The sequence below is a fragment of the Pristiophorus japonicus genome, chromosome 4, assembly GCF_044704955.1.
Source record: "Pristiophorus japonicus isolate sPriJap1 chromosome 4, sPriJap1.hap1, whole genome shotgun sequence".
Taxonomy (NCBI): Eukaryota; Metazoa; Chordata; class Chondrichthyes; family Pristiophoridae; genus Pristiophorus; species Pristiophorus japonicus.
Window position 1 is genome coordinate 237,451,803 of NC_091980.1, and position 27,707 is coordinate 237,479,509.

At 43.6% G+C, this 27,707-nt stretch overlaps 1 protein-coding gene across 3 annotated transcripts; it reads right to left on the reverse strand.

Moving 5' to 3' along the window:
• Positions 1–328: 328 nt before the first annotated feature.
• On the reverse strand, positions 329–27,640 carry cdkn3 (cyclin dependent kinase inhibitor 3). Of its 3 annotated transcripts, none has more exons than XM_070879194.1 (9): positions 27,446–27,640; positions 26,757–27,394; positions 20,112–20,194; positions 15,926–15,981; positions 12,406–12,450; positions 11,658–11,880; positions 5,489–5,520; positions 5,222–5,325; positions 329–4,183 (listed from the first exon to the last, which is right to left on the reverse strand). In XM_070879194.1, the coding sequence occupies exons 2-9, from the start codon at positions 26,766–26,768 to the stop codon at positions 4,094–4,096; spliced, it is 645 nt and encodes a 214-aa protein (XP_070735295.1). In that variant the 5' UTR covers positions 26,769–27,394; positions 27,446–27,640; the 3' UTR covers positions 329–4,093. The 3 variants fall into 3 exon arrangements, with proteins under 3 accessions (XP_070735295.1, XP_070735296.1, XP_070735297.1); XM_070879195.1 differs by having other exon boundaries at positions 26,757–27,516; positions 27,556–27,607; XM_070879196.1 differs by lacking the exon at positions 12,406–12,450 and having other exon boundaries at positions 26,757–27,640.
• Between the last annotated feature and the right edge of the window lie 67 nt (positions 27,641–27,707).

The window sequence follows — 27,707 nt, forward strand, 5'->3', positions numbered from 1 at the left end:
GAGCAGGGGAGTGGGACTAATTAGATAACTCTTTGAAAGAGCCAGCACAGGCACGATAGGTCAAATGGCCTCCTTCTGTGCTCTAAGAACATACTTCAGCTATGGTATGGTATGCTGATGGTGGAGGGAGTGTATGCTTAAGCAGGTGCCAATTAAGTGAACTGCACTGGCCTCGGCATTGTTGGAGAATATTCCATCACACTCCTGACTTGCACCTTGTAGTTAGAGGTGTTTTGGGCAGATTGGTGAGCAACTCTCCAGAGAATACCCAGCCTCCTACCTGCTCTCGTCCCTCCTCATGAAAGAAAGAACTTCCACTTCCTCAGAATGCATCAAGAAATTTATAGCCAGTGCAATACATTTTCTTTTCAAGTGTAGCAACTATTGTAACGTAGACCAATTTATAGACAGCAATCAGATAAATAACCAGATAATTTGTCTTAGTGACATCAGCTGAGGGATAAATGTTGGCTTGGACACCAGAACTCCCTTGCTGATTTTCAAATCTTGCCATGGAATTGTATAAGATAGATGGGGCTTTGGTTTAACATTAATCCAAAAATGGCACCTCCACTCCCTCAGCACTGCACTCAAGTGTCACATGTGGAGTCTCAGAAATTGTCATATTCAATGCCCCATAGTTTTCCTCCCATTAATGTAATGGATGGCAGGTCCCAGGCAAAGCACAGACAGCATGCTGAGAAGTTACCTGCTGCATGTGAGGAGGCCCTGTTGCTGGCGCGGGGAAATTCCGATCTCGCTCTCAGCAGCAAATAAGTCCAGGCCAGATGTAGAGTAAAACTCCTGTACTTTGCGAATTTCAACCTCCGAAGAACTTTACTGTACCAGCAAGGCATTCCCCCTGCCCCTTTATTAGCCATCAGTAATATCATCACCTAGGTAGACTAATTTACTGGTAATTACAAGCAGCTTCTTGTTGCGAGTATACAGCAATTCGGAATTGACCAAGTCCACATCATGGAGCACTCAAAACTGGCAAAGAATGACAACTAAAACCCAAATGGGCCGAATTCGGGTATGATCTGATAGCCATTACAAAGATGTGGTTGCAAGGTGACCAGGACTGGGAACGAAATATTCAGGAGTATTTGACAATTCGGAAGGACAGACAAAAAGGAAAAGGAGGTAGAGGGCAGTTAATAAAGGATGGGATCAGTGAGTTAGTGAGAAACGGTATTGGCTGAGAAGATCAAGATGTGGAATCAGTTTGGGTGGAGATAAGGAATAATAAGGGAAAAAGTAACTGGTGGGCGTAGTCTATAGGCCCCCTAACAGTAGCTACACTGTTGGACGGAGTATAAATCAAGAAATAATGGAGGCTTGTAATAAAGGAACGGCAATAATCATGGGTGATTTTAACCTTGATAGTGATTGGACAAAGCAAATTGACCAGGGTAGTTCATAGTGTATCCGGGATAGTTTCCTTGAACAGTACATTGCGGAACCAACCAGGGAGCGGGCTATCTTAGATCTGGTACTGTGTAATGAGGCAGGATTAATAAATGATCTCGTAGTAAAAGATCCTCGAGGAATGAGTGACTATAATATGGTTGAATTTCAAATTCAGTTGGAGGGTGAGAAAACTGGTTCTCAAACCAGGGTCCTAAGCTTAAATCAGGGGGCGACTACAAAGGTATGAGGGCAGAGTTGGCTAAAGTGGACTGGGAAAATAAACTAAAGAATGGGACGATTGATGAGCAGTGGCAAACATTTAAGAAGATATTTCATAACTCGTAACAAAAATATATCCCAATGAGAAGGAAAGGCTGTAAGAGAAGGGATAACCATCTGTGGCTAACTAAGGAAATAAGAGAGGGTATCAAACTGAAAACAAGGGCATACAATGTGGCCAAGACTGGTGGGAGGCCAGAGGATTGGGAAATTTTTAAAAGCCAGCAGAGAACGACTAAAAAAAATGATTAAGAGAGGGAAGATAGATTATGAAAGCAAACTAGCACGAAATATAAAAACAGATAGTAAGAGTTTCTACAGGTACATAAAAAGGAAAAGAGTGACTAAAGTAAATGTTGGTCCCCTGGAGGATGAGACTGGGGAATTGATAATGGGGAACAGGGAAATGGCAGAGACGTTGAAGAAATATTTTGTATTGGTCTTCACAGTGGAAGACACTAAAAACATCCCAATAGTGGATAATCAAGGGGTTATAGGGAGGGAGGAACTTAATACAATCACTATCACAAATGAAGTAGTACTAGGTAAAATAATGGCACTAAAGGCGGACAAGTCCCTTGGACCTGATACCTTACATCCTAGGATCTTAAGAGACGTGGCTGCAGAGATTGTGGATATATTGGTTGTAATCTACCAAAATTCCCTAGATTCTGGGGTGGTCCCAACAGATTGAAAAACTGCAAATGTAACACCCCTGTTTAAAAAAGGAGGCAGACAAAAAGCAGGAAATCATAGACCAGTCAGCCTAACATCTGTCGTTGGGAAAATGCTGGAGTCCATTATTAAGGAAGCAGTAGCAGGACATTTGGAAAAGCATGATTCAATCAAGCAGAGTCAGCAAGGTTTTATGAAAGGGAAATCATATTTGACAAATTTGCTGGAGTTCTTTGAGGATGTAACGAGCAGGTGGATAAGGGGGAACCAGTAGATGTGGTGTATTTGGATTTCCAGAAGGCATTCGATAAGGTACCACATAAGAGGTTACTGCACAAGATGAAAACTCACGGGGTTGGGGGTAATATATTAGTTAACCAATCCTCTATCCATGCTAACAGAGAGTTGGGATAAATTGGTCATTTTCCGGTTGGCAAACAGCGACTAGTCAGGTGCCGCAGAGATCGATGCTGGGTCCTCAACTATTTACAATCTATATTAATGATTTGGATGAAGGGACTGAGTGTAATGTTGCCAAGTTTGCTGATGATACAAAGATGGGTGGGAAAGCAAATTGTGAGGAGGACACAAAAAATCTGCAAAGGGATATAGACAGGCAAAGTGAGTGAGCAAACATTCGGCAGATGGAGTATAATGTGGGAAAATGTGAGGTTATCCACTTTGGCAGAAAAATAGAAAAAAGGAAATTATAATTTAAATGGAGAAAAATTGCAAAGTGATGCAGTTCAGAGAGACCTGGGGGTCCTTGTGCATGAAACACAAAATGTTAGTATGCAGGTACAGCAAGTAATCAGGAAGGCAAATGGAATGTTAGCCTTTATTGCAAGGGGGATAGAGGATAAAAGCAGAGAAGTCCTGCTACAACTATACAGGGTATTGGTGAGGCCACATCTGGAGTACTGCATACTTGCATTGGGGGCTGTTCAGAGAACGTTCACTAGGTTGATTCTGGAGATGAGGGGTTTGACTTATGAAGATAGGTTGAGTAGGTTGGGCCTATACACATTGGAGTTCAGAAGAATGAGAGGTGATCTTATTGAAACTTATAAAGATAATGAGGGGGCTCGACAAGGTGGATGCAGAGAGGATATTTCTACTCATAGGGGAAACTAAAACTAGGGGACATAGTCTTAGAATAAGGGGCCGCCCATTTAAAACCGAGATGAGGAGAAATTTCTTCTCTCAAGAGGGTTGAAAATCTATTGAATTATCTGCCTCAAAGAGCTGTGGAGGCTGGGTCATTGAATATATTTAAGGCGGAGATAGACAGATTTTTGAGCGATAAGGGGATAAGGAGTTATGGGGAGCGGTCAGGGAAGTGGAGCTGAGTCCATGATCAGATCAGCCATGATCTTATTGAATGGCGAAGCAGGCTCAAGGGACCAAATGGCCTACTCCTGTTCCTATTTCTTATATTCTTACTCAGAGTGTGCTAACCAACTGTTTCAATTAGTCTCTACACCAATTTTAATAATGGGGAGGGGCACACAAACATTTTGATATTCTTCAGTTTCAGTGCACAACATCCTTTTAAGATAATCTTTTGTTGACAATGACATCTCTTAAAAAAAATTTACCAATATATTTGCATATTGCCGGTGTGTTATTTTTTTTTAAACAGAGGTTGGACAATTGTAATATTTATATATACACAATTAATTTACAAACGATTACAATCTACATCCTGAAATTTCTGCAATATTTTTTATCTAGACACTGATCGAGCGGCAAAGACTTCTTTTGTTGCCAGGTACGTTGCCACATTATCCCGAAAATCGTGTAAGTAGTTGTATTGCTGTCAAACAAACAAAATCATTACAAAAACTGTCATTCATTTTCCAGATTTCCTTAGTAAAAGTACAGTATTACCCGAGTACATGAAATCTTTGATCGCCTCGTGCTTATCTCTCTCTCTCTCTCTCTCTCTCGAGCAAGCCCTGATGCAAGTCCGTATATGCTCTTACCAGGATCAGGCTATGCTGTGATGCCAGCACAGATGAAGAGTGTACAAACACTAACTAACTAAGCCAACACAACGAATGGTCACTTTGCCAAGGTAGTGAAGGGTAACCTGCACAAGTGGAACTATCTCCCAACAGGAGTGAATTTCCTTGCCGTTTCTGGCCATTTTGCCTCAGTGGAATGGTGTAGGAAATTTTCTCGGCGAGGCTTTAGGCCCCTCATGAGCATATGCAAGGGGCCTAATACCTGTTTAAGGCGACTGCCCGGGATGCCCAAAAATCATCAAAGATTAATTTGGTGTTGAACGAATTTCAGGTGACTTAGAAGTGCAGGGCTTCTTGGGCCCTGAAATTGGTAGAAGCCAAGTACTGCCCAAAGGATCGCTGAGATCATGACGGCACTTTGGGCAGAAGTTTCATGGAAAAATCTTGGAAAGACCGCCCGGCGGCAAAAATGGTACTTACGCCATGAATTTGGGCGACAGCGGGCGATAGCTCCCATTCTCGGCAGCAAATGCAATCCTCGGCAATGTACCGCCGAGGACTGAGTCGGGCCCAGGGAGGACTCTTCTGGACGGCGCACACCGACACACACCAGCGGACAGTACCCAGTGGTCTTCTCTCCCCGCCGGCGAGAGGCCTCCACCAAACTCGCTCGGTGAGGAGACCGCCCAGGAAACTCAGCGGCAGTGGACGGTAAGCCCACCAATTTTGGCCCCATGGTCATTTTAGCTCGGTTTTCTGCCTGGAAAATGAGCGTGAAGACCAATTTCTACCCCCATGACTTTAGGAAAGGAGGGGAGAAAAATGATTAAAAAGGTAGAAAATATAAAGCACAAATGAACAGTTTCTGATACGTAGTTCAACTTTACCTTCACTGTTTGTATCGCTCCAGCTCCTCTTAGTTCACGAAGAAGGTCAATTGCTTCTTCTGCCAGCATGGTATCAGACAGTTGAAGTAGAAGACATGCTGCAACTAGGAGACACAATTTAGGAAGGAAGCACTTTCAAATTGTGTTACTACTCTGATTAAATGACATACCCCAGAGTTGAACACGCACTTTTCAATTTTGCTTATTTTGGGGAAAAAGAAAAGTTTACAAAAATGGAAAAAGAGAGAAGCAAATTTCTGCACTTACTTAGACACGAGCACCCAAGGCCTCCATAACATCTGCAAAGATAATTACAGAGACTGTTGCAAGAAAATGATTCAGATTCTAATTGATAATATTGATGCAGTGAATGAAGAACTTTTTAAAGATTACTCTTGGCATAAAGCATGCTAATCAGTTTATTGTCGGGGTGCTTTAAGCAACTGTCAAGAACATATCTACAACTGCAATTATTTGGTGCATAGAGAACATGGATAATCCCAACTCTAATATTGTGAATTCTGTTATCGAGACTAAAGATTCAAGCCCAATGTTTCCCCTTAATATTGCCCAACTTTGGGGTGGGATTCTGACCAGAGCGGCTGGAAAATACAGCAGTAAATTCTGGCTGGTGTTGGAAGTTCCTGTCCTAAAATGGCATATTTAAATGAGATGTTGATTCATGTGTCACATTTTACATAATTACTACTGAGTTTACATCATGCCCATATAAAACATGCATCCAGTTTTGCTGGGCAGCAAGATAAAGGTGGAAATAGATTCAATCGACCCAGCTGGTGCTATAACACAAGAATAAGCAGCAGGAGTAGGCCATATGGCCCTTTGAGCCTGCTCCGCCATTTTCAATAAGATCATGGCTAACCTTCAATTTCAACTCCAGTTTCCCACCCTATCTTCATATTCCTTGATATCCCTTGTGTCTAAAAATCTATCTATCTCAGCCTTGAATATACTCAACAACTCATCATCCACAAATCTTTTGGGTAGAAAATTCCAAAGATTCACAATCCTCTGGAGTGAAGAAATTCCTCCTCATCTCAGTCTTGAATGGCCGACCCTTTATCCTGAGACTATGCCCCCTAGACCTAGACTCTCCAGCCAGAGGAAACAACCTCTCAGCATCTACCCTGTCAATCCCCCTCAGAATCTTGTATGTCTCAATGAGATCATCTCTCCTTCTAAATCCAGAGCGTATAGGCCCAATCTACTCCATATGGATGAATTCATTCATAAAAGCTTATTTTGCAGATGATTTGTAGTTTCTTGCAACTAAACAACTGCTTCACCATCTTTCTTGTGCCTTCATCTGTAGGACTCCAATACCTTGACCCACATCCTTCTCAAGAGACCTCAGCCAGCTTGGGCTCGATGGGCCAAAGGGCCTCCTTCTATGCTGTAATCATTTTATGATTCTATGAAATTACTGGTTTCAGTTTAGGATCAGACTGTGTATTTTGATCAAAAGGGGTAATTTTCTTTGCTTTGTTGAGCAGCGATTTTCTTTACTGTGAAAGAAACAGCTTATTTTGTTGTCGGGGGCCTTTTACATGAGGTGGCCGTATGTATTTGTTATGTGCGTTGAGATTTCGAACAGGTGAACGATGGTGGAGCGTGTCTGGAAAGTTATGTTTCAAAGGAATTTTGCAGGCTGGAAACAAAGAACTTCACGTGAGGGCAGGTGAAATGGTGCATGTAGCTCCATCTGGGTCTGTTGGAACTAAAAAATAGACTTTTGCAGTCGCAACACAGGTTATCAAAAAGCAAACCACGCACTAGGGTTTATTTCTAGAGGGATAGAATGGAAAAGTAGTGAAGTTATGCTAAACTTGTATTGAACCTTGGTTAGACCACACTTGGAGTACTGCGTACAATTCTGTTTACCTTATAAAAAGGATATAGGCCCCAAATTTCCACATGATTTGCTCCTGATTTTTAGGAGCAACTGGTGTAGAACGGAGTATCTTAGAAATCGGAATTCTCGTCATTTAGTTTGCTCCAGTTCTAGTCAGTTAGAACAGTTTCACTTTTGAACAGAATTTTTTTTTCAAAAGGGGGCGTGTCCGGCCACTTACGCCTGTTTTCAAAGTTTCGGCAGTGAAAACTTACACCATTCTAAGTTAGTTTGGAGTAAGTGAAGATTTTTGTACGCTTGAAAAAACCTTGTCTACACTTTAGAAAATCAGGTGTAGGTTACAAATCAGGCGTAGGGAATGGTTGGGGGGTGGGGGGGGGGGTTTAAAGGGAAGTTTACAAACATTAAACACTTCAGTTTTACAAATAAAGAGCCATCATCAATAATAAATGATAAATACATCAATAAATCAACCAATAAATCAATCAAAAAAAATTAATAAGAAATTATTATTTTTTTAAATCAATAAATAAAACATTTTCTACTTACCGACTGCAGCACCAGGAGCCCTCCAACAGCGTGCTGGGATATCCCCCCCCTCCCAGTGTGTCTCTATCTCTCTGTCTGTGTGTGTGTCTCTCATTCTCTGTCTGTCAGTGTCTGTGTTTCTGACAGCGAGGGGAGGGGGGGTAGAGGGAGAGAGGAGGGGAGAAGGGAGAAGGGAGATGGGGGATGGAGGGAGATAAAGAGGAGAAGGGAGATGGGGGATGGGGGGGGGGAAGGGGAAGGAGATGGGGGGGGGAAGGGGAAGGAGATGGGGGGGGGAAGGGGAAGGAGATGGGGGGGGGAAGGGGAAGGAGATGGGGGGGGAAGGGGAAGGAGATGGGGGGGGGAAGGGGAAGGAGATGGGGGGGGGAAGGGGAAGGAGATGGGGGGGGGGAAGGGGAAGGAGATGGGGGGGGAAGGGGAAGGAGATGGGGGGGGAAGGGGAAGGAGATGGGGGGGGAAGGGGAAGGAGATGGGGGGGAAGGGGAAGGAGATGGGGGGGGAAGGGGAAGGAGATGGGGGGGGAAGGGGAAGGAGATGGGGGGGGAAGGGGAAGGAGATGGGGGGGGAAGGGGAAGGAGATGGGGGGGGAAGGGGAAGGAGATGGGGGGGGAAGGGGAAGGAGATGGGGGGGAAGGGGAAGGAGATGGGGGGGGAAGGGGAAGGAGATGGGGGGGGAAGGGGAAGGAGATGGGGGGGGAAGGGGAAGGAGGAGATGGGGGGGGAAGGGGAAGGAGATGGGGGGGGAAGGGGAAGGAGATGGGGGGGGAAGGGGAAGGAGATGGGGGGGGAAGGGGAAGGAGATGGGGGGGGAAGGGGAAGGAGATGGGGGGGGAAGGGGAAGGAGATGGGGGGGGAAGGGGAAGGAGATGGGGGGGGAAGGGGAAGGAGATGGGGGGGGAAGGGGAAGGAGATGGGGGGGAAGGGGAAGGAGATGGGGGGGAAGGGGAAGGAGATGGGGGGGAAGGGGAAGGAGATGGGGGGGGGGAAGGGGAAGGAGATGGGGGGGGGAAGGGGAAGGAGATGGGGGGGGGAAGGGGAAGGAGATGGGGGGGGAAGGGGAAGGAGATGGGGGGGGAAGGGGAAGGAGATGGGGGGGAAGGGGAAGGAGATGGGGGGGAAGGGGAAGGAGATGGGGGGGAAGGGGAAGGAGATGGGGGGGAAGGGGAAGGAGATGGGGGGGGAAGGGGAAGGAGATGGGGGGGGAAGGGGAAGGAGATGGGGGGGGAAGGGGAAGGAGATGGGGGGGGGAAGGGGAAGGAGATGGGGGGGGAAGGGGAAGGAGATGGGGGGGGAAGGGGAAGGAGATGGGGGGGGAAGGGGAAGGAGATGGGGGGGGAAGGGGAAGGAGATGGGGGGGGAAGGGGAAGGAGATGGGGGGGGGGAAGGGGAAGGAGATGGGGGGGGAAGGGGAAGGAGATGGGGGGGGAAGGGGAAGGAGATGGGGGGGAAGGGGAAGGAGATGGGGGGGGGAAGGGGAAGGAGATGGTGGGGGGGAAGGGGAAGGAGATGGTGGGGTGGGGGGCAAGGGGAAGGAGATGGTGGGGGGGGGAAGGGGAAGGAGATGGGGTGGGGGGGAAGGGGAAGGAGATGGGGGGGGAAAGGGGAAGGAGATTGGGGGGGGGGGGGGAGAGGAAGGAGATGGGGGAGGGAGGCTGAACGGGCCGGGCCCGAGACTTCGGGCACCAGATTTACAGGTAGGTGGCGTTAGGTCGGGTCGGGGGGGGGGTGGTGAGAGGGAGGGAGGATCGGTTCGGGTCGGGGGGAGGGAGGTAGAGGGAGGTCAGGTCGGGGGGAGGGAGGTCAGGTCGGGGGGAGGGAGGTCGGGTCGGATCCGGTCCGGGGGGGGGGGGGGGGAAAAGAGAGCGGGAGTCAGGTCGGGTCGGGGGCGGGTGGGAGTCGGGTCGGTCTGGAGGCGGGGGGGGGGGCAGGAAGCGGGAGTCGAGTCGGGTCAGGAGGAAGCAGGAGCTGGCCGTGGGAGGAGCCTTATCCACACAGCCCCAGTGAGGCCATTCGGCCAGGGCTAGGAGCTGCGTGCTTCGGGCCCCTCCTACACAGTTTCGGGCGCCTGGAGCTACTGCACTTGCGTGCCCACTGTAGCGTGTAAGTGCAGAGGTCCCGGCACTGTTTTTAGCGCAGGGACCTGCTCCGCCCCCTACAGCTCCTGCTGCGCTGCGCCGAGGGCCAGAAGACCTGCAGGGAGGTGGAGCATCTGGAGGTTTTTTTTAGGTACACTTTGTGGCGCGAAAAACGGGCGTCCAAGTCGGGACTGCGCCGTTCGAGGCGTGGCTCGAAACTTGGGCCCATAAAGGCACCGGAGAGGGTGCAGAGAAAATTTACAAGGATGATATCAGAAATATGAGGGTATACATATCAGGAAAGGATGGACAGGCTGGGTCTCTTTTCTCTTGAAAAGAGAAGGTGGAGGCGTGACCTAATAGAGGTCTTTAAAATATGAAAGGTTTTGATAAGAGTAGATAGAGAAAGTGTGTTTCCACTTGTGGGGAAGAGCATAAATAGAGGCCATCAATATAAGATAGTTGCCAAGAAACCAAATAGGGAATTGAGAAGAAACGTTTTTACCCAGAGAGTGGTGAGAATGTGGAACTCGCTACCACAGATAGCGGTTGAGGTGAATAGTTTAGATGCATTTAAGGGATGATTAGATATGCACGAGGGAGAAGTGAATAGAGGGAGATAGATTTAGATGAGGAAAGACAGGAGGAGGCTTGAGAGGTGCATAAACGCTGGCATGGACTGGTTGGGCCGAATGGCCTGTTTCTGTGCTGAATATCCTATGTAATGGGTTTTCCATTGGGAATATCCTTGCTTTTTAGAAGATGATGAAGAGGAGCAACAAAATGAGGACAGACTGGTCAAGAAGCACCTCACTGACACTCCCATCCCAAACTATATAGACCAGAGTGCCTCTACTTCCAGCTGACCCAGAAGTAGTATATTGCATAGAAATATCAAAAGGTGGCAAATATGTTCACTGTAACTATTTTTTACCAAATCTCCATTTGCACCAGCTAACTTGCTTGCTCATAATCTACTATTTCTACAAAAGGTACTCCTCCCCAATACTGAAGACCAGTGAGTGGCATGGACACTTCCCTCAAATGAGCGCGTGCATCCAATGATGCGTGGTCAAGGTACATTGTTCTTTTCAATGTGGTGTCCTTGAAGACTAGCATTCGACCTTGTGGCAGGAAATGTGAGTTGACAGTGGTTTTGAGTAAAGATGTTACGTGACTGTTTGCATACCTTTTCCTTTGTATAAGTGACACTCAGATGCTGAGAGTATGATTGTGCCTTCACGCATCTCCTTACCCATCAATGGTAAAGGATGCGGACTGGCAACACAGCCTTGACTTACCTTGTACAACTTGAGATTATTGAACCTGTTGCTGCATTGTGACACAGCTCGTGGGGTAATGAAGTTTGCAGTGACTAACATATCTAAGAGAGACTTGTTTGCACTTCAGCCCCAAATCACTTCGAGGCTGGAAGAAACGTAGGTTTTGAGGGCCTTCTCTGCTTGGACCGATAGGACCGTCCTCTTCTGCCTTCTTTGACCTGTATCACTTCCAGTGCTGCCTCTGAAAATGTGGCGGCTCAGTGCCCTGCAGCGGACCTGACACTGCAACAATTTTAATTCCTCCTTCCAAAGCATTGTTTGATGAAACTGGCATGGTCATTCGAATCCTACAGCAGCATGCCATTTCCCACCCACAAACAGTCAAGCTCCCACTCAGAGGCACGAGCAACACAGGAGCTCCCCTAGAATATTCAAATTAGGCTGACGCTGGAAACTTTGGTGGGGTTAGTGATTGTGCAGTTGTGGGTGAAAATCCTGCCTCGCTACAATTCTGATGTCCAAGAGGAAAATTTGGCTTAGGCGATCACTGTACTTACTCCTTACTGAGACACAGAGCAACTTGCATTTGCAATTGATTTGCCATAAAAGACTACATTTCATACAAGTTCACAAAGAGCAGCTGAAATGCTACCTACTGGATAAGGGTCCTTTTGTCATTTTCCAAGCACATTCTCAACTCTTCCAGAATTTTCCAACAGCTAGCAATATCTGGAACACTTCCATCAGGGAAAGGATAATGATACACCGCGAATCCCTGTTGCTGGTACGATTCCAGCAAGTCTGGAACCCTGTATTTCACCATCTCTCCTTTGGTACAGAACACAAATACATCTTGTATGTTGTGGCTCTTGAGCTCCTCTGTCAATAGTTGAAGAAGATGGATACTATGAATGATATGCTCTACTAACTCTACATGTTATAAATGTTACAGCCACTGTAATCCAACAATGGAATAGACAGTGCAGATTGCAGGAGCCATTACCTTATCTGAAATAGTAATTTATAAAAAAGTAAAAGAACGCGACAGTCTGGTGGAGCTCTAGTGTGCTAATGCACACAACAGTCACACACTTGTATCTGCTATTCCCCACAAAGGCAAGTTACATATTTCAGCTCCCATTGTTGGCTGAAAGAAACCAAGTCAAGTATGAGCTGATCTCCATCACAGTGTCGCAAGCAGAATTAGTAGCAGTCGATGAGCAAATCACCTGAACCAGGACAGTAAAAAAGGTTCACAAATAAATGTAAAGGAAATGATAAAGAAGTACAGGAAAACTTTTAATTTTTGGTCATCTCCAAACCCCCAAAATTTAGCACTGTAGTGTTATTATCCTTAAACCCCAAAACAGGCACACGCCATATGTATATATAAATATGCATTACCTAAATCCTTCTGAAGGTTTCTTCTTACATCTTTAAATTTACAACCTGTTTAAATAAAGTAGTATTTAATAATTTGAGTGAATCTAGGGCTATTAAAATGGAAGCAATATTATAATGTAGAACATTCCAATGGCTGTACATCATTATTTTCTTTCAGGAGAGTCAGACCCCCAAAAAGGCCATGATTAGTTAAAGCCTGTCCCAAAGAAAAGAAAATAATAACTACAATGTAATTGTTGCAACAGTCTTACTTTATTACCAGTAATCCCATCTACTAAAATATAGCATTATATTTTTCCATTAAAACCTTGTTAGGCTGTTTTTCTGAACAGCCGAAGTATCTAGCTTCTTGCCCTTTCTGTTGCATGCCGCACTGCTGTAACTATGGGGTTCCAAATGTTTCTTGACCACTGTAAAAACAGTGAGCTTCCTGTTCAATTCTTGTATTGTGTAGCTGGGCAGAGGCTTTGGAAGCTGAGGCCAACACTGGGAGGGAGAAGCAAGGCTGGGGCTGGGGAGGCTGAAGAATAGGGAGTTTAAAAAATATATAACCTACTTTGGCCTCTTTTTGCCACTCCGCGACTCCTGCCTTGGTTTCGCTACCGGGGTGGCCCCGTGCAGGCCTCCCGAATCAGGTGTTAGGTGTAAACTAACTCCCACCTGCCGGGAGTGGGCAGCCCTCCTATGCCTGAATTAGGGCAAGTAAAGATGGCGGCGGGCAGGAACCTGGTGCAACCCCTTCCCCCCACCCTCCGTCCGTCCACACCATTTCCAGGCAGGGGGATTAAAATCTACCCACTTCCAAGTTTTAATAGCCACACACCCTTTGTGTGCACTAACTGTCCTTGAATGCCAGCATTCGCAGGTTCCTTTCACATCACATTCATGGTATGCGTTAGTGATGAAAAATAGGATTTAGTCAAGGGTTGTCCATGGATTAACACCCATGTTTGAATTGAGCCAAAAGTGATGGGATGAAAGTCAGCTTTCTCCATCAGTTGTAAAGGCCATATGGGCAATCTGCATGGTGCAAGTCCACAGTGTAAAACGTCCCACAATCTTGCAAGCTCACTCAAATACTCCAAAAGGTAACTTGTGTGTAAAATTGGAAAATGCACACAAGTAAAGTGAAGGTGTTTGGATGTATTGTACATCATTGGATCAGAGTAGCACATCTAGCCTATCCCTCTGCTTCTTCCCAGTCATACTCCACCTCAATGTCCCAGATTTTCCAGGGGACTTACACCATTAAATTAGCTCCATATTTTCTTGGAACTTATCCGTGCCATTTAGAAAGTAATTATAACAGCACACTCATTAAAATCAATGGCGATCATTATTTTCCTGCATTTAGGCCAGTTTTCACACCACTTCCACTTGCATCATTATTTTTAAGTCTATGTGGACTGGCAGTGGCCTGATTTATTGCTCCAAGATTGGTATGGAAAATGGACAGCCAAAATCAATTTATATTCCATATTGTTATTTATCCTTTAATCAGAGGTGTGATGCTCTAATTTTGCAATTGTGACTATCCTGGGAACATTTCACCTGCTTCAAATCACAAAGAAAGCAAAGCAGTTAGTACTCATTTGATTATTTAGCTGTTTATTAAGTGGAATCATTGTTCTTAATCTTGTTGTCATATGCATATGATTATTTTAGCAGGACCTCGAGTGTTTAAAACAAAGCATGATTGTAGATTAAGTGTAACTTCCAAATAAACTTGACAGAAAGAAAGAACTTATATTTATATAGCACCTTTCATGACCTTGGAAGTCCCAAAATGCTTTACAGTCAATGAAGTACTAGTAAAGTGTAATAACTATAGAAATGTAGGGAAATATGGCAGCTAATTTACGTACACCAAGGTCCAACAAACAGCAATGAGAAAATGACAACAACTTGTATTTGTAACGTTGCCTTTAACACAGGAATGTTATAAAACAAAATTTGACACCAAGCCACATAAGAAGATATTAGGACAAACTTGGTCAAAGAGGTAAGTTTTAGTATCCTCGATCAGGCCAACATCCTCAGCATCGAAGCACTGACCACATTCGACCAGCTCCTTTGGGCGGGCCACATTTGTGTCAGGCATGCAAATAGACTCCCAAAGCAAGCGCTCTACTCGGAACTCCTACATGGCAAACAAGCCCCAGGTGGGCAGAGTAAACATTTCAAGGACACCCTCAAAGCCTCCTTGATGAAATGCAACATCCCCACCGACACCTGGGAGTCCCTGGCCAAAGACCGCCCTAAGTGGAGGAAGAGCATCCGGGAGGGCGCTGAGTACCTCAAGTCTCATCACAGAGAGAATGCAGAAAACAAGCGCAGACAGTGGAAGGAGCGTGTGGCAAACCAGACTCCCCACTCACCCTTTCCTTTAACGACTGTCACAAGTGGGACAGACAGAGACTGTAATTCCCGTATTGGACTGTTCAGTCACCTAGAAACTCACTTTGAGTGGAAGCAAGTCTTCCTCGATTTCGAGGGACTGTCTATGATGAAGAAGTTTTAAGGAGCATCTTAAAAGGTGGAAAAAGAGCTGGAGAGGTTTAGGGAGGGAATTCCAGAGCCTAGGGCAAATATTGGCTAGGGCACTGGGGAGAACTTCTTCAAATATTGCCATGGGATCTTTTATGTCCACCTGAGAGGGCAGCTGGGGCCTCGGTTTAATGTCTCAATTGAAAGACAGCACCTCGGACAGTGGATTACGCCCTGGAATGTCAGCCTAGATGATGTGCTCAAGTCTCTGGAGTGGTATTTGAACCCACAACCTTCTGACTCAGAAGAAGGTGCTACCACTGAGCAAAGGCTGACACTTCCATTCACTTAAAACCTCCTGCTCCGGGTGGTCATTTCAGCTCTTAGAATGATGCGGAATGCCTGATCTGCTGCTATGCTCATTGCGGCATATTCTAATTAGAAAACAGCAAAATTTGGAGAAAGTTAACAATGGTGAGATTGGCATGCTGGACGGTGAGATTTACAGTGTATGTCACTGATCTCACCATTGCAGGAAAATCTGGGCCAATATCTCAAAATTCAATTTAAAAAAGCCAGACTAGCTTGCTGAACAGCTTTATTTAAAATATGCCTGTTTCACAGACTGATGTAGCCTCGCCTTCTGAATCACTACAGGCCCTCTATTCCTGCCACAACATTTCTCACTTTCTTCCCTTCCCCAACCCACCAGAAAAAGAAAGCCATAAATAGACTCTTATCCAACTCTCCACACAGCCCGACATGGAAGTGCTTGCTAAACCATCTAAATACCCAGAGCTGCTTACAGCCACTGACAATGAAACCTGGTTAAAAGGGTTGTTGACCAATTTGTTCAATCAACATGGTAGCAAAGGAGCTGCTCTTACTCTTAAGAACTTTTATCTTAGAAGAGGAATTCTGGGAGATTATGGATGTTCCATCACAAGCTGAAATACAGAAACATTACTGCAAATTCATTAAAACTTGGAAGTTAAATTTCCATAATTTAATGGGAAAAACAAAATTGGCTTACCTGGCAATGCACAGATTCCAAGGAACTGGTTGTAGTTCACCACAGATAAAGCCAACCTATTAAATATAAAGCAAAATATTGATATCTATATTTTAGAAAATTAACTGTGCCCAAACAAAACTGGCACTTCCAAAATTTAACATTCAGAATAAGACAATGGATCATTGTCACAAAAGGAAACAGCCACTATGAATGCCTTCATCCAGTGTTATGAATTTTGGATCGGCCTTCGATATTCTTAACCTTGGATTATTGTCGCCAGTCTCTCCCATAAGTGGCCCTCATTGTCAGAAATTACTTGCGTTACCCAATATATAGACGTACAATAGCATAACCTGGGGCTCTCAGGATAGTAATAATTAGACTTCCTTGTTCTACAAACTGGACATTGTCATCCTCACAGGTGCCCCTACACGTACTTCTCCAGTTTTCTGACAGGCCAACTGATTAACACTTTAGTGCAATGAAGCCAGATATGAATCATTTATTTTACAATCTGTAAATGAACAGAATAATAGTTGCAGTAAATACAACATAACTTCAGTCCCTCATAAACGGATCACTTTCCGGTTGGCAAACAGTAATTAGTGGGTTGTAAATCTGTGGAATTCTCTATCCCAGAGAGCTATGGAGGCTGGGTCATTGAATATATTAAAGGCGGAGATAGACTGATTTTTGAGCGATAAGGGAATAAATGGTTATGGGGAACGGGCAGGGAAGTGGAGCTGAGTCCATGATCAGATCAGCCATAATCTTATTAAATGGCAGGCTTGAGTGGTCAAATGGCCTACTCCTGCTCCTATTTCGTATGTCATGTTCTTAAATAATAAAAAATATGCCACATTGATTCTTTTAGTGGACTAAAAAATATTCACTTTTCTTGGACAGTTTAAAAAAAAAGCTATTTAAATATAGCTTCTATAGAAGGCTTTGCTGTTAAAGGAGACTTGCTTCCTCTGTGCCTCACTTTTATGAAAATGGTTATTGTAGCATAGTGATTATATTACTGGACTAGTAATCCAGAGGCTTGGACTAATAATTCGGGGACGCCAGTTCCTCTCCCACCACGGCAGCTGGGCAAATTAAATTCAGTTAATTAATAAATCTGGAATAAAAAGCTAATATCAGTAATGGTGACCATACAACTACCGGATTGTCATAAAAACCCACCTGGTTCATTAATGTCCCTTACAGAAGGAAATCCGCTGTCCTTACCTGTTCTGGCCTATATGTGACTCCAGACCCACAGCAATGTAGCTAACTCTTAACAGCCCTCTGAAATGGCCTAGCAAGTCACTCAGTTAAGGGCAATTAGGGATGGGCAATAAATGCTGGCTTTGACAACAACACCCATATCACATGAAGAATAAAAGACATGATCTGTGTTTTACTCTTCTTTTGTTCCCTCAGGAAGTCAGTGTGTGACTCATCCTCCGGCCCCTCCCTTGTCCAGGAACTGGTCAGCAGAGCTGCCAATTAAACTGGCTACCACCCTGCAGGTGCGGAGGCCTGGCCAGACCACCTCATGCTGTACAAGAATAACTTCAGTTCTTTCCAACCTCATGTGAACACCTACTGGGAAGCATCTGAAATGAGATAATGAATCCCCTACGGACCCAGGTTGTTATGGTTAATATTATCAATGGGTGTTCGATGCATCTCGGGTGAGTTCATTAACATAACAATCCCCTCTTTGTCCCAGTTTGTATTTATAAGCTGGATTTCAAGTCTTTGTGAGTTCACTTTAACAAAAGCAACTATCCAATATAAATATCTAAATCCTTTTTATGGAAAATGGTTGAAAACACACAATAAAAATCTAACAGTAAAGAGGGGCTGAGAGAGGTGATGGAGGGGTGGAGCTGGATGACGTCAGCGAACAAAGGCTTTAAGTTAATAGTGCGTAATGCAGAAGTCAATTAAGAGACTAGGCAAGTTCATATAGAGGTAATTAAGGATTGTGTTTCTGGAGAGTTCCTCCGTTTCCTTATACTTTTCTTGAAAATGTACAAAGGAAGATAGAAAAGGGTGACAGATTTTAAAAAACGCATGGTGGCTGCATCATTTTTATAACATTCTAAACTCTTATTCAGCTTAAGACTTGATAACTCCAGTGCTCTCTTGCTGGCCTTCCATTGCCCATCCTCCACAGATTCCAACTTGTCCAAATGTAGCTGTCTGCATCCTGTCCACATTGTCCTGCTCACTCATCAATCCTTACTCCTTGTCCCCGATTGCATTCAATTTAAAATTCTTGTCTTCAAATCACACAACCTTGCTTCTCCCTACCTCTACCACTTTCTCCAGCCATGCAAGAAACCTTTGATGAGCAAACAGCAAGTAAGTTAATTTGACAAGAACAAAATTAAGATCTCAATTAGGAGTCAGTCAGTGGGGGCTTAATTAGGCACAATTTCTAAATCGTTGTCCACCTTGATCCAGGTGCTAAATTGGTCATGCAATGACCAGGGAAGGATGCCAAATTGGTAACAGTTTCCTTGAATCCTCATCCCCAATGGGCATCTGTAGATATCTCAGCGGAAGGAAACCACACTGAAAATGGTGCAGGCAGGCTCCATGGAAGTAAAGGTAGGTTACATATCCTGCACAGCACGTAGCTGCGAGTATGAAACCAAGCTTATTTTGAGATTATTTCTTGGGAGAGCAGGTCATGTTTGAAAATGTTAATTGAATTATGAGAACAATTACAGCAAGATAAAGGAAATGCATGGATTTCAGATCAGAAGGTGTCAAATAAGGTGTAAAGAGACCTATTATGGTGTGTGGTATTAAAGGGAATGTGGCCACTTAGCTAGAGGGATGACTAACAGACAGAAAGTAAAAGGTAGGGATAAATGGTTGTTTTTCAGATTGGTGGGATGTGGGTAGTAGTGTTACCCACAGAACTGTGCTTTAACCTCCCTTTATTTTCCATTTACATAAATGATTTTGATATAGGCACAAGAGGGATGATATTTCCTTTGATGATACAAAATTGTGAAGAAGAATGCAGAAGATTGCAGAAAGATGTGGACAGATTAACACCATAGGCAGAGAGATGGAAGATGCAGTACATTTTTGGAAAATGAAGGGAAGTATAGTAAAAAAGAAAAATAGTAAAAGAATGGAGGAACAGAGATAGCAGAGGGTGCAGAAAAATAGATCTTTAAAGGTGAGGGGGCAAATAGAAAGAGTAATTAAAAAGATAAATGAATTCTGGATTTTATATAGGATAGAAAAGGAAAGAAATCATGTTGATTATGTACAAGATTTTGTTTAGACCAAAGTTGACATTTTGCATTCAGTCTTTGCATCCCATTATAGGAAGGATTTTAGAGCCATGGAAAAGGTACAGCGAAGATTAATTAGAATGATAAGTTATAGTTATGAAGAAAGGCTCAAAATGGGACTTTTTCCACTTCAAAAAAGATGGTTCAAGGAGATCCAAGAGGTTTTCAAATTATGAAAATTATTGATAGTGAAAGATTACTGCCACAGCTTGGCAAATCAATAATGAGGGCACAGAATGAGGATTATCTTTAGAAAAATGAAGGCGGAAAGTTGAAGAAATGCTTTTTACACGGGATTATTAGAACATGGTATGCTCCGTGATAAGTGGCCATTGAGGTAGAGACTATAACACTATAACATCATTTGTAAAAGGAATATAAAAAGGATATTGGAAAGTGGCACTCAAATGGGATTTGAAACTCCAGCTGAAGAGCCAACATTGGCACAGGCCAAGTTATCAATGCTGGAATCACCTATCATCAGTGAGTCTTCAACGTCCACTAAAGTTATTGGGTCTGCAGCACAATGAAGAAAGTTTGTTTCTATGTTCCAAGCTCCGCCCCTTCTGCTTATAGTGAAGATAATAGTGGTAAGAGTTAAGCAAGTCAATGAAATTATTAAAAGGTACATTTGTTAAAAATTCTATTTGAAAGAAACTTACTGATTTTTAGCGTGTGCATTTGTTATCTTAAAAACTCATGCAACACATGAGATTACGAGGGCTATGATAGTAGAACAGTTACGCCTTCCCACGAAAACAGAATTCTATTGCAATTTTTGCAAATGTTAATAATAATCCAGCTGACTGAGGCAAGTGGTGTCAACATTAATTTGTCTGTATAGAAAGTGACTATATCGGCAAAATAGGAGCAATGAATCTACAGCAGATACTTACCAAGATACCTGTAATGGCAATTGGTGTTCTTCTTCAGATTCCTCATCTGAAGAGTCAAATTCACTTGTTCTCATTGTGCCAGACTAAAACAAACATAAAAATATCATATTCTGGAAGTCAACTTCAGTGTAATTTAAGGAGGGATTATCTTGAGAGAAAAATAATTGTCAATGATATGAAAATATTTCTACTTCACACACACCAACACTACCACATGTCTCAAGCAGAACAGTATAATCAGGATTGTTTTAAATGCTGAATATTGTAACAAAACCATTTGTTTCCCTACATTCATTTATTTTCCAATACAGAACACGGTATCAATAAAAGTTAAGTGTTTTGATAAGGAGGCTGTTGCTGAAAATTGAGCAAGATGCTTGGAAAAAGAAGAAAAAGTGCAGGCACAAAGCCTTTGCAGGAGAAATGCATAAACATTAGAAGTCACCACACGGAAACAGGCCTTTGACCCAACCAGTCCATGTCAGCATTTACTCTCTACGAAAGCAAATCATTCTAATCACATTTGCTCACCCTGTCCCCATATCCCTCAAACTCTTTTCTTCCAATCTTATTATGTATGTCAACATTCCAAAGCATCAGAACTCGGAAGAAGTATCTCCTGCCCTCTTTTCTAAATCTCTTGCATTTAATCCGATATCTGTGCCCCTCTCTCTTGACCTCTTAACTACTGGAAAAAATGTGCTTCTATCTATCATGTTCCATCCTGGTGGGATTTGATGATGAAAGCCATGCTGCCACTGCCACTGCCACTGCCGTTTGGATAGGCTTCTTGGTGAAACATGTAGTTTGATTTGGGGGGGGGGGGGGGGGTGGCTTGTTTGAGGGGTAAGGAGTCATTGTCTAGAAGTCAAGTTTCTATTTTTTTTTTTAAACATAGAAATTTACAGCACAAAAGACAGATATTCATACCACCGTGCCTGTGCCGGCTTTATGCTAGTACCGTCCAAAAATAATCCCACTACTGCATTCTCTCTTTGCTTCAAATATTTATAGAATCATAGAATTTTACAGCACAGAAGGAGACCACGTGTCTGTGCCGGATGAAGAGCTATCCAGCCTAATCCCACTTTCCAGCTCTTGGTCCGTAGCCTTGAAGTTTACGGCACTTCGGGCGCAGATCCAAGTACTTTTTAAAATGTGGTGAGGGTTTCTGCCTCTACCACCCTGTCAGGCAGCGAGTTACAGACCCCCACCACCCTCTAGGTGAAAAAAGTTCTCCTCAAATCCCCTCTCTAATTCTTCTACCAATTATTTTAAATTTATGCCCCCTGGTTATTGACCTCTCTGCTAAGGGAAATATGTCCTTCCTATCCACTCTATCTAGGTCCCTCATAATTTTATACACCTCAATTAAATTTCCCCTAAGCCTCCTATGTTCCAGAGAAAACAGCCACAGCTTATTCAATCTTTCCTCATAGCTAAAATTCTCTTGTCCTGGCAATTTATCCAGATTTCCCTTGAAAGATGCAATGGTTTCTGCCTCAATCACTCCCTGTGGTAAATTATTCCATGTTCCAATAATCCACCGTGTATGAAAATTTCTCCTAAACACTCCATGATAACTTTACATTAATGGCTCATCAACCCCAAACCAGAGAAAATATGCATTTTTTAAAAACCCTTCATAATTAAAAACTTATTAAATGTTCTCTGAACCTTCTCTGCTGTGGTGGAAATAGTTCCAGTGTCTCAAGTTTCTATAATGAAGCATCCAAAAGTGCACATAATACTCTAACTGTGGCCTAATGTTTTTTTACTCTTGCTTCTTTACTACAACAACAACAACAACTTGTATTTATATAACGCCTTTAACATAGCAAAACATCCCAAGGTACTTCACAGCAGCGTTAGAAAACAAAACCTGACAGCGAACCACACAAGGAGAAATTAGGTGAGATGACCAAAAGCTTGATCAAAGAGGTATATTTTAAGGAGTGTCTTCAGGAGGAAAGATTTGCAGAGCGATTTAGACAGGGAATTCCAGAGCTTAGGGCCTAAGCAGCTGAAGGCATGGCCACCAACGGTGGAGCAATTAAAATCGGGATGCTCAAGAGGCCAGAATTTGAGTAGATATCTCGAGGGGTTGTGGGACTGGAGGAGATTAGAGATAGGAAGAGGTGAGGCCATGGGGGGTAATTGAAAACAAGGATGAGAATATTGAAATTGAGGTGTTGCTTAACTGGGAGCCGATGTAGGTCAGCGAGTACAGGGGTGATGGATAAATGGGACTTTGTGCGAGTTAGGACACGGGCAGCCGAGTTTTGGATGACCAAGTTTTCATAGGGTAGAACATGGGAGGCCAGCCAGGAGTCCGTTGGCATAGTCATGTCTAGAAGTAACAAATGCATGGATGATTGTTTCAGCAGCAGATGAGCTGAGTCAGGGGCGGAGACGGACGATGTTACGGAGCTGGAAATAGGCAGTCTTAATTATGGCGTGGATGTGGTCAGAAGCTCATTTCAGGGTCAAATATGACACCAAGATTGTGAACAGTCTGGTACTCTTTACTCTTATACTCTGTGGCCCTATTTACATTGAGTCTACTGCAGAAACAGGCCATTCGGCCCAACTAGTCTATGCTAGCATTTATGTTCCACATGAGCCGCCTCCTTATTTGCCTCAGCTACTCCTTGTGGTAGCTCGTTGCACATTGTTACCACACTTTGGGTAAAGACATTTCTCTTAAATTTCCTATTGGATTTATTAGTGACTATCTTATATTTATGGCCCCAAGTGGCAACATCTTCACTATGTCTACCCTATCAAAACCCTTTATCAGATTGAGATCAGGTCACCTCTCAGTCTTTTCTAAAGAAAAAAAGCTCCAGTCTGTTCAATCTTTCCTGATAGTTATAACCTCTCAATTCTAATATAATCCTTGCAAATATTTTTTTGCACCTTCACCAATGCCTCTATATCCTTTTTATATGGAGACCAGAACTATTCACAGTACTCCCAAGTGTGGTCTAACCAAGGTTCTACACAATCTTAACATGACTTCCTTGCTTTTCAATTCTATCCCTCTAGAAATGCACTTGGTTTGCTTTTTTTAAAAATGGTCTTATTAACCTGCATAGCTACTTTGTGATTTGTGTCATCATCATCATAGGCAGTCCCTCGGAATCAAGGAAGACTTGCTTCCACTCTTAAAATGAGTCCTTAGGTGGCTGAACAGTCCAATACGAGAGCCACAATCTCTGTCCCAGGTGGGACAGATAGTCATTGAGGGAAAGGGTGGGTGGGACTGGTTTGCCGCTCGCTCTTTCCACTGCCTGCGCTGGATTTCGGCATGCTCTTGACGATGCGACTCGAGGTGCTCAGCGCCCTCCCGGATGCACTTCCTCCACTTTGTGATTTGTGTATCTATACCCTCAGATCCCTTTGCTCCTCTACCCCATTTAGACCATTATCCAAGCAGTATGTGGGCCCCTGTTTCTTCCTACCAAAATGCATCATTTATAAAACCCAAAATGCCGCTGGCCTGTTTTAAGGCTTTATCTACTTGTACTTACAAGGTATTATGTATTTAAACTTCTGGGTGTCTGTTCATCGACAACCGTCAGCATCTTCCCATTGAGTGCATACTCCAAGTCCCTGATTTTCCTCCCAAAATGTGTCACTTCACACTGGTGCACATTAAATTGTATCTGCCATCCGTTTGCTCATTTAACCATCCTGTCTCTGTTCCTGAGGTCTTTTACAGTCCTCCTCAGGTTTACCAAACCTCCTCTTTTGGAGTTGTCAGTAAATTTCAAGATTGGGTTCCCTATAACCAAGTCGAAATCAACTATATACCCGCCGAGAACAGCGCTGACCCTTGGGGTATACCATTTCCAACCCTTCACCAATTTAAGCAACTAAAGACAGAGAAACTCTTTTTGTTTCCTTTCCATCAACCAACTTTCTATCATGCTGCTACATTTCCTATTCTATCATACAACTGAATATTTCTAACAAGCCTCTTGTGATCATCATAGGCAGTCCCTTGGAATCGAGGAAGACTTGCTTAGACTCCTGAAGTGAGTTCTTTGGTGGCTGAACAATCCAATACGAGAGCCACAGACTCTGTCACAGGTGGGGCAGCTAGTCGTTGAGGGAAGGGGTGGGTGGGACTGGTTTGCCGCACGCTCTTTCCGCTGTCTGCGCTTGATTTCTGCATGCTCTCGGCGTTGAGACACCCTATCGAATGCCTTCTGAAAATCCACAGAAACGACATTCTTGAACAAAAGGGTTATTCGGTACTCTACACTCCAGACACAATTTGCATATTTAAGGCGGCTTCAAAAATTATAGCCAGAGCCGCTACCATCTCCTCTCTCTGACTTCTTTTAACAGCCACTGATACACACAGTCAACACACAGTCAGGGCCCAGCGGTTTATCCATCTTGAGTTCTGATAGGTGTTTTACAATCAATTTATTGTCTAAAGGGTTCTCTGACAATTGTTTAATTTCCTCTTATGCACCCATGTTCTCCATTCCAGCCTCAGGCGGCATGTATAATTTAATGTGGATAAGCGTGAGGTGACACATTGTGGGAAGAAAACAACAATTGAGGTATACACTAAAAGATGCTAATGGTTTGTGGATGAACAAAGACCCAGAAGTTCAAATTCTAGCATCATTTGTAAAAACAAGTGCAAAATATTTATTTAATATTTCTGCCATACCATCATCCTTAACAATTAGACTTTCGTTCATTCCTGAGTGGTCATACTTTCTCTTTGAATATTATTTTACTTTTGATATGCTTAGAAAACCCATTACTAGACATGATCTGCTAGCCTGTTTTCTTCTTATGTGTTTTTAATTTCCATTGACTCAGCATCGATAGCTATTTCTGGTAAAGCACCATATAAGTTTTTAAAATTTATTCTTGGGATGTGGTTAACAGTGGCAAGGTGGTATTTATTGGCCATCCCTAGTTGCCCCAAGGACATTCAGTGTCATCCACATAGCGTCGACTAAAGCCATCTGTAGGCCAGATCTGGGAAGGATGGTAAATCTTACTCTGGAGGACATAAATGTTGGGTTTTTAATGACAATCTGGAAGCCTTCATAGTTTTTCTGGCATTAGCCCATGAATGACAAGATTTACTGAATTTAATTTCATAACTTGCCATGGATTTTGAACTCTGGGTTGCTAGACCAGTACCATAACCATTTTTCTAATGGACAATTGTTAAGTTGGCAGCAGAGTAAATATTTGACTTCAGATAATCCTGAAGAAATATATATACTTAACAGATCGGTTGGTAGCATTTTCATCTCAGAGGCAGAAGATAGTTTGTTCAAGCTCCATGTATGGAATTAAGCACATGATCTAGTCTGACATTTTAGTGCAGTACTCCATTGTTGCAGGTGCCATCTTCAGACGAGGTGTCAAACAGAGGCCCTGTCTACTTGTACAGGTGAATATAAAATATCTCGTAGCATTATTCAGTGACGACAGGGGATTTCTCTTGCTGTCCTGGCCAATGTTTATTTCTCAACTAGCACCACCACCACCAAACAGATTAGCTGGTCATGAATCTAATTTCCTGCTTTTGGGACTTTGTGTGCGCAAATTGGCTGTCATAACAACAACGGCGACACTTCAAAAGTAACCATTGGTTATATGGTACTTTGGGATGTCCTGAGGATGTGAAAGACACTATACAAGTGGTCATTCACTCATTTCTTTTTAAATACAATCAAATTTCAAAGCACTTTACAGCCAATGAAGTATTTTTGGAGTAGTCACTGTTGTAATGTATACAGAGTTAATATAACACAACACAAGAATTCTGAAAATAAATTCCCAAACGTATCCAATAGAAATGTTTGAGTCACGCACACACACCCCTACCGCTTTCTCTGGGGTTTGACTTCTGTTACAATCTCAGGAAATTTCACCTGGGGCTTGGGTGCTGAAGAATTCCAGGTCCTATTGGCAAATTCTGTGTATGAGAGGAGCGCATCATGGAAGCTATAGGTTTCACCCTGCCTCTCTGGAATGATTGTGTCTGGTTAAGTTACAAAAAAAGAGATAGGAACCCTATTATTTCAGACCTTGAGATAACCTGCAGCATTTGTTGAGAAAGCAGTGAGAAGAGCCCCACAACCGCCAATCTAGAGAAACTTCCAACAACGATTATCTTTATTGACCATGGGACTAGTTGAGCCTACTTTCCTGCAGGGGTTAGCTGAACGGGCCTTAAAGGGTCAGACTAAGTTAACAGCTAAATATTACAATCCTGTTCCAGACCCCAGATTAGATTTGAGCAATATCACAGGACATTAGCCAATCTATAAATTAAAAATGTAAACCCAAGTCCTTGGAAGGAATGATGCATGAAAAAATACTTTAAGAAAAATAGCTTAACAGGACAACCCACTAGGTCTAAAAGAGAAGTTGACATGGAGATTAGTAGAACAGATGGTACTGTTGTATGACATTAGAATGCAGTAACAGCAGAATTTCATTGAAGGAATGAATGCAAAGCAAAAACACTGCTTTCCTTCCTGGTTGCTATTATTTCTCCACCACTTGAAAACTGCCTAACCCTTCTCACCAAAATGTAAAAGTCAGTAATTGAAATCTCCAACCACATATAACATGAGCCAGGGCATTTGCCACACTCACCAGGTTCACCATGCCACAGCAGCTCCTGGCGCGTTCCACTGTTTGTCGTTCTACTCTGAAACACACCCCAGGCGTGGAGACACGTACTGTGTGTGCCTGCTTCTCTCTCCCCACTCCTGCTCTATCCCCTTCTTTCTGTCTAATATTTCACTCACTGTTTTTGATTAATCTTTCTCTCTGCTCCTCCTTTCTCACTTTTGTTATCTCTCACTATCCTACTGTCTCCCTCATCCTGTTATCTCTACCTCTTGGTGCCACTCTCGTGCTGTCTCCCGACACACTCCTATTATCTCCCGACTCTCTTATCTCTCCTGCTGTCTGCCTGTTCTCTTCTTTCCTGCTGTGTACCTCTCCTCTTATCGTCCCGTGCTCTATCTCAGTCTTTCCTGCTGTGCCCCTTCTATATATCTCCTGTTATTGTACTGTGCCCTCTTTATCTCTGACTCCTGTCACCTCTCCTACTGTGCCCTCTCTATCTCTGCCTCCTGTCACCTCTCCTGTTCTGCCCTCTCTATCTCTGACTCCTGTCACCTCTCGACTCTCCTGTTGTGTCCTCTCTGACTCCTGTCACCTCTCTACTCTCCTGTTGTGCCCTCTCTATTCTGACTCCTGTCTGCTCTCCTGCTGTGTCCTCTCTGCTCTCCTGTGTCCTCTCCTGCTGTGCCCTCTCTATCTCTGACACCTGTCACCTCTCCTGCTGTGTCCTCTCTATCTCTGACTCCTGTCACCTCTCCTGCTGTGTCCTCTCTATCTCTGACACCTGTCTGCTCTCCTGCTGTGCCCTCTCTATCTCTGACACCTGTCTGCTCTCCTGCTGTGCCCTCTCTATCTCTAACTCCTGTTTATCTATGTCCTCCTCCTATACTCTCACTTGCCCCGCTCACAAATACGTTTGTTTTCGATTTTAAAAAAAATCTATTTTCGCGTGTCAGCCAATCACCTCGCTGGAGG